Source organism: Charadrius vociferus, unplaced genomic scaffold, assembly GCF_000708025.1.
Source record: "Charadrius vociferus isolate BGI_N301 unplaced genomic scaffold, ASM70802v2 scaffold600, whole genome shotgun sequence".
Lineage (NCBI taxonomy): Eukaryota > Metazoa > Chordata > Aves > Charadriiformes > Charadriidae > Charadrius > Charadrius vociferus.
The window spans coordinates 1369077-1376393 of NW_009646404.1; the positions used below are offsets into that span (position 1 = coordinate 1369077).

General features: G+C 47.5%; 1 protein-coding gene across 1 annotated transcript in view; it reads left to right on the top strand.

The window, feature by feature from the left end:
* Positions 1-7317, top strand: part of LOC104295458 (ADP-ribosylation factor-binding protein GGA2-like) — a 22406-nt gene that overhangs the window by 7563 nt on the left and 7526 nt on the right. Inside the window, exons 9-15 of the mRNA XM_009895220.1 lie at positions 725-809; positions 1713-1788; positions 2279-2377; positions 4245-4368; positions 5552-5655; positions 6154-6234; positions 7066-7203. Coding sequence (XP_009893522.1) covers positions 725-809; positions 1713-1788; positions 2279-2377; positions 4245-4368; positions 5552-5655; positions 6154-6234; positions 7066-7203 — 707 coding nt within the window. The remainder of the gene's footprint in view (positions 1-724; positions 810-1712; positions 1789-2278; positions 2378-4244; positions 4369-5551; positions 5656-6153; positions 6235-7065; positions 7204-7317) is intronic.

The following is a 7317-nucleotide window of genomic DNA, read 5'->3' on the forward strand; positions in this document are numbered from 1 at the left end:
CTCCGGCGCCGCTGGAAGCGGCGCCGGAGCCAGCGGCGAAGTCATCCCCGGCCCCTGGCCCCAACTGGGTGGGCACTGGAGCAGCTTCAGCTCCATGGGGAAGGGGCCATCTCCTCCACGGACCCCCTTCAGGGTGATGTTCACGGGTGCTGTCTTAACCTGCTGCATCTCTCCTGCTCCCCATCTCTCCTGTCCGTCCTCCGCCCCAATCCTGCCACTGCCGTTTATGCACTGGAGCGGATACAGCTGAAAAAAAAAAGACTGTTTTTGCTCCATTCAGCCGTGCAGGCAAAGCTTTGGGATGGGCGCTCCTGCAGCCCTGTTGCAAAAGGTTAACCCGTGCCTGTGTTCCAGCACGGCAAGGGTTGCAGTCCGGTGCTGGGAGAGCTGTCTGTAAATGCTTTTTCGCACTTTCTCGTGCTCTGTGCTAAAAGCAACATCGTGCTGTTGCTGCTTTCAACACCTCAGTTTATGCCTGACTTTGTCTCTTTTAGGTGTGTACTCAGGGCTGTATTTTTAGGCAGATTTTTAGTAACAGCTGTTTCCTGCTCGTCCTGCGTCTTCCATTTCTGCCTTTTTTTACAAAAAAAAAGTCCTAAAGCAGCTGGTAGCAGCACGAGGTCTGAGCTGCTTCCTGCCTTGTGCCGCTCACTTGCATGCCTCTCGCACTGAGGCTGTTTGTTTTTTCTTTCTTTTTTTTTTTTCCCCTTTTTTCTTGTGTAAGATAAGGCCACTGACCCAAGTATCCCTGAGGAAAACTGGGAATGCATCCAGCGGTTCTGTGACCAGGTGAACGCCGACACAGAAGGGTAAGGCAGACAGACAGCTCTTTGTGTTGGCTCTGGGCGGTGTGTTTGGCTCTGAGCTTCTCTTGTGGCTGCGGAGCCGGGGAAATGGGACCTGTAAGCCACAGTGTGGGGAGCCTGGAGAGAGAGCTAGGAGTGAGTGCTCGCTGGGCTCTGCCGCTCCTGAGAGTGCAAAGAGGTGTATGCCAATATGTGGTGGAGGTTGATGTCTAGGAATGGGCTCTGACATCCATTGCTTCAACCCAGGAGGCAGCAGGTCCTCTCTGCTGTGCCCTCAGCAGCCTCTTGGGAGACCGAGCAAGGATACCTGCCGTGGGGTTCTGCAGGGAAGCCCTGAGCGAGCTTAGCCTCGGCTTTATCTTTCAGAGAGGTGGGCAATCTCTGCTGGGACTTCCCCACCTTCCAGCTGACAGTCTGGGCGCTGTGGGAAGGAGCAGGAACTAATTAAGCAAATGATGTGTCAAAGCTTAGCTGTTTCTTTAGAGCAGACCCTTGTGCATTCAGAGCCCGAAGCCTGGCACCCGTCTCCCCGAGCCGCGCGTGTGCCCAGAAGAAGTCAGCAGGCTGTCTTGGGCTGTGCACCAAAGCTCCTGCGACTGCAGAGAGCCAGGTCTCATGGCGTTTGCCCAGGGAGGGTCCCCAGCCTCTCCCAGCTGGCTCCCTCCCAGAGGACAGCCTCTGGACATGGCCGGAGAACAGCACTGGGGTCCCAAAAGCTGCTTCAATTCATCTCTCGCCCCTTGTGCGCGTCTGTGTGCCCCAGGCCAGCGCTCTGCCAGAGGAAGGGTGGCTGTCAGGTGGCAGGTTGTGAATCTGGCGGCTGCTCTTCTCTGCAGGGCAAAATCAGCAGCATTTGTTTTTCTTGGGTACTTGTGCATTGTCTGACTTGCTTCTGCTACTCCCCAGCCCGTCGCTCGCACCGAGACTGCTGGCACATAAAATACAGTCACCTCAGGAGATGGAAGCTCTCCATGCTCTCACAGTAAGTGCTTTCATCCGCATGCAAAGAGAGACAGCAGGAACTTGGAAATAGAGATTAGGGAGTAGAGAGTATAGCTGTCTCTTCTTTTTCTCTTAGATATCGCTTCCTTTTAACCTTCCATTGCACAAGGAATACAGAAACCAGGGTATAATGGAGGGAGGAACTGCTGTTGTTCCTTCCCTTGTTGCTGTGCTGAGGTGTTCCAGTGGTCTGCAGCTCTTGCTGTTTGACCTGTGGTCCCACCATAGGGTCAGGGGCCCAAAAGTTATTAGTGATGGGTAGAACAGAGCAGACCATCTTAAACGTGCTGCTTAAGAAGGTTGGATGAAGGAAAACTACATGTTATTGCTTCACAGCTTTCTCGGTGTCTTGTACTTGTAAATGCAGTGCCAGAAAGCTCTTAGATTTAGTATTATAATGGCAAAGTTTTTAAAAATTCCCCAAGACTTGTGTGTACAGTTTCTTTTTGATACTGTTTTGTTTTCTGCAGGTGCTAGAGACCTGTGTGAATAACTGCGGTGAAAGATTTCACCATGAAATAGCAAAATTCAGGTTTCTGAATGAGCTGATTAAAGTTCTTTCCCCAAAGGTAGGTGGTTGTGGTTACGCTGGATATTGCAGGTGGGACACACTGTTTATTTTGTGCCAGATATGAAAACTTAGAATTAAGCTCACACAGAAGTAGAGCAGAATTCGTCCTGTGCCTCCAAGCATAAGGACTGGATGTGAATGCCCCTGTAAAAGATGTAAGCCAGGGGCTCTTTCTGTGAAAAGCTTTTTCCTTGTGGTTTCTCCCAGCTCTGCTGGGACAGTCAGGGACTCTAGAGGAGCTTGAAATTGTTCCTGTGACCTCTCAGCCTGTGGCTCTTTCGCCTCTCAATGATTTACAGAACTTTGGTCGGGGAGGTGGCGGAGGACAGAGATGCCAGGAGCTGCCCAGAGCCTCTCCCATGTTTTCTTATGCTCTATCCTCAAACACTTGTGCTCCGGCTGCTTTCCTTCTTGCTTTCTCCTGCCAAAGATTAGCCTGGCTTTGGGTCTTGTTCAATGGGCAGGTTCAGTTTAAGTAGTCGCAGGGCAGACTGGACTTGAGCAGCACTGGTTGCAGCCCTTGTGCAGCCCTTGCTCTGCCATCGCATGACAGTGGTGCGTTCACACAGCCCCTTTGGGGTCCTGCCGAGGATGTCCTGAAAACCGGGCAGAGGGCTCCCAGCCCCCGGGCGGTGACAGCACCGAGTCAGGGGGAGGCTGGAAGGGATCAGCTGTAGCTAACGTGGAAGCTGCAAAGTCCCTTCCTGCTGCTCCGCTTCCCTGGCTCGCAATATATTCATTCAATATATTCATTCCCACTCCCTGCTGTGGAGCACTTCACTTCTGAGTGCAATCGCTGCCTCCTGAGAAGAGAAGCAGCCAAGCAGCCATTGGAAATGAGAAGTTTAGTCTGAGAAGCTAAGTGAGCTGCGAGTTGAGAGTGGATGCGCTGGGTCCCCTGGCAGCGCCTCTCATGATGAAAAATGGAGACCTGTTTTATCAGAGACTGTGTGATCTTCGTGCCTAGCTTCTCTCTGCATCAAATAGCAGGCATGGGACTTTCTTAAATACCCTTATCAGCAACTCAGTAATCGATTCCGTTTTTTAGCGGGTCCTGCACACATTTACCGCTTATACAGGCTTCATTTTCCATTACATCATCTCGATGGCAGAGGTGCAAAAAGCTGATTTCGGAGAAATGTTTAACTGAACAAAAAAACCTCTTCATTCAGTCCCAGGCTTGGTAAAGGTATTTCAGTGAAACAAAAAAGTTTAAAGACTATATCACCACAGAGAGTTTTGTTTGCTGTTTTGACAGAACAGGTATTATTTAATGAGTTTAAAATGCCTCGTCTTTTGGGGGTTTGTGTGCAGCTTTTAATTCTTCCTGATGTTTTTATAATACATAGAAGTGCATGTTCATAGGCAATAATGAGAGAAATCGGAGAAAACATCCAGATGCTGAAAAAAGACAGTTACTTTCATTTCTTGTTTTGTTCAGTTTTCATTTGGCCGGGGCTAGCTGAGGCTAGTGGTGCTATTTGCATTGCGAGTGGTTCAGGGAAGTATTTAAAGTTGAGCACAAAACTGTTTTCACTAAAATTAAACAGTCTACTTTTGGTTTCGGATTCAACTGATCAGAGAAGTTTTGAAGTGGTTTCATTTTAATTGTTATATATTATTTATGTAATTGTCATACCCTTAATAGCATTCTTTGTATTAACAGCCACAGCTATATGCACTATTTCCTATACCACAAGATACGCAGTTGACAACACTGTGAATAAAGTGTTAGGTACCCGTTTGCTACTTGGCCTCTGCACACAAACAGCTTGGGACTAGACTCATATGCCATATCTGGCACTAATTCTTTGGCTTCAATCTTTTTTGTCTCACTTTACTTTCTTGTTTTGTTTTCTTTTCAGTACTATGGAACCTGGTCTTCAGAAAAAGTCAAGTCAAGAGTCACAGAAGTAATATTCAGTTGGACAGTCTGGTTTCCTCAGGAAGTTAAAATCCAGGATGCTTATCAGATGCTGAAGAAACAAGGTTTAGTTCTGTTATTTCAGTTTCCTTTTTAGACTTCAAGTCACATTATTTCAGACCACAGATACCTGTCCTCTTTACTTTGTGACTCAGCTTTTTTCATAAAATGCTGTGTGTAAGGATGAAAGGACAAAGGCCACACTTACAAGGCTGTTTGGGTACTTAAGGATGCGTGTAACGGCTTAAAAGAGATTTACCAAAGAACAGCCTTATTGAGTCAAAGATCAGGCTCGCCTTGTGGCCTCTGTGCTCACCACTGTTGTGCAGCGAAGAGGTACAGGACAAACTCAGAGTGATCTTTGCCCTGGAATACTCTCCCAGGATTATGAGGGATGGGTTCAGAGAGATCCTGACCTGGATTTTTCATCCATTCCATCATATTTAATAGTCCTTGCTGTCACCCAGAAATTTGTGCAATCCCATCTCGATATCCCAGGTAATAAATTTCATAACTTAACTAAGAAAATGCCATAACGCTTTCTGTGGAAGTTCAGGGGAATTAAGGAATTTGTTTAGATGCTTCCCACCATATATGCTTTGTGCGTCTTTGAGCATCAAATGGCTTTGCGAGCCTTCCCCCGAGTCCTGCTGTGGAAAGCTTTCTCACCATCACTGCTTTTCCTTCGCGCATTGGCTGCTACGGGCTGGGGTGCTGAGCAGGGGTGCTGGGTGCCCTCCTGCCAGGCTGCTCTCAGGGTCCACTGCCCATCCAACGCCTGCACGGTCGGCTGCTGCTGCTGCAGGTGTTGGCCGGAGAGGCAGGAGTGGTGACATCCATAGAATCACTGCTCAGGTTAAGGGCTCCTTTGGTATTCAGTTGTGTGTGTTTTGTGCCCTACATTTTATGGCCGTACTGATTGCGGCAATCCTGCGTGCTCGGAGGTCAATACTGGTGCGCTCTCGGTGCTCTTGCTATGGGGGGATTTCAGCAATTCACCCAGACGGAGCTCAGAACATCCAAATTTTATTTTCTACCTTGAAAATCTCATTTGGCCTTTGCTTAATTCAAGGGAGAAAGGGAAGTCTTTTGTCTGGGTGTGTGCTACGGGAACTCCTTGCTTCTCCATCTCATTCTGTAAAGTTCTGGGGAGGAGTGAAAGAACTAGGGGCAAAATGCAATGTACTGTTGAGGACTGGTGTTTTAACAGCTCAGGCATCACTGAACAAATATTGTTATCCATTCCAGGGATTGTAAAACAAGACCCCAAAGTACCAGAAGACAAAATTTTACCTCCCCCTTCCCCAAGACCTCAGAATTCTATTTTTGACACAGATGAAGAGAAATCCAAGGTAAACCTTAGGGGTTTCTTGCCTATCCCCCCTCTGATTTGTACTGATGAGGAAACAGGCTCAGTCATATTTTGGGGACTTTTGCTGTTCAGACAGAATATCTTCAGAATAATACTAATACGTCTTGCTGTACAATAGGTAGAGAATTCTTTGATGCTTTGTCAGAAATTTTTGCTTAGTAAAAAGTGAAAGTTTTTTACAGAAAAACATTAGTTTCTATTAAACTTTCCTGAGAGAGGGTTTCTCCAGGTCTTAGAGAAGTTCTGCAGAGCCAGATAGTTCCTATTCCCAAACAGCCAAGCCGTGTGTGCAAGCAGCTGTATGAGGCAGCAGTATAATCTGGATTAAATTATGGGACATGAGCCCACATATTTCCAGGATTATAGAAACTATTACGACAGTGGATGTCTCTCGATACCTGCTCTCACGTGATATGTGCCTGTAGTATAGTGCCTAGAGACTGCTGCTCACCACTGTCCAATGCTCTCCCCTCAACAGCTCTTAGCGAGGCTTTTAAAGAGCAACCACTCTGAAGACCTGCAGGCTGCCAACCGTCTGATCAAGAGCATGATTAAAGAGGTAGGCAGTTCCTTGGATCAGAAGGTGTGTTTGCCGCCAGGGAGGGTGGGAGGGGACTTGGCAATTCACTTTTTGACAGTGGGTCCTCTATACCTGATCTCCACAATGCTGCTCCAGAGGAGGGATGATTTTCAGTATTTGTTATTCCGAAGTTATGGTGTGGGATTGTTTTGTTTTGTTTCCCTAAAATATGCCATTGCCAGGAAGAGGGAATATTTATATCCAGGAGCCTGTGTGGCAGGACACTTCCACGTTAGTGGGATCCTGGCAGTCATACTGCACTAGCTATAGAAAGTTTCCAAAAAGAAAATCAGTTCCCAGGTGGAAAAAAGCCACACCTCTACAGAACTGCCTCTTTTCTGCACGTAGTATGTGTGCTCACATCTAGTGTGTCTGATTTCATTTTCCATCTGAAAGGGCACTCTATTTCTCTGCATAAATTGGAGACTGGGTTTGGTTTAACAAAATCCCTGCCATCATCTTGAGAGTGTCCTTCTGTATGGCAGAAGCCACCAACTCCCAACTCTAATTTTGAAGTTTTACTCGTGCCTGTGTTGAAATGAATTCTTATGCACCAGCACTGGGGCAGGGTGCCCTGAGAAGGGCAGGAGGTATCCATCTTCACCCTTGACAGGGAGGTGTGGTGCAGCACTGATCCCGGAGCTGTTGAGGGGTGAGTCCTTACCCCCGCTGCCTTGTGTCTCCTCTACCTGCAATAAGATACTAATAGGAAGCAATTCCCCAAGTGTGATCCAGAGTCACCCAGCAAAGCATGTGCACTGGCTGTATTAGCCCAATCATCATCTGATTCTATTTCATTTTTCATCAAAGGAACAAGAAAAGTCAGCTAAGCTGTCCAGAAGAGTGAATACCATCACTGAGGTTTCTGAGAATGTTAAACGTATGGATGAATTACTGGAAAACTACAGGAGACAAGAATTATCCAAATCTGACCATGAGACCTTACAGGTAAATGCTCGTTTTCCTGCATAAGAGGTTCTTTTGACTGGCTATGGCTGGGAGGGCCCAGGGCAACAGGATTCAAAGGGCAGCATGGGGCACTCAGCTTCTGCCAGGGAAAGA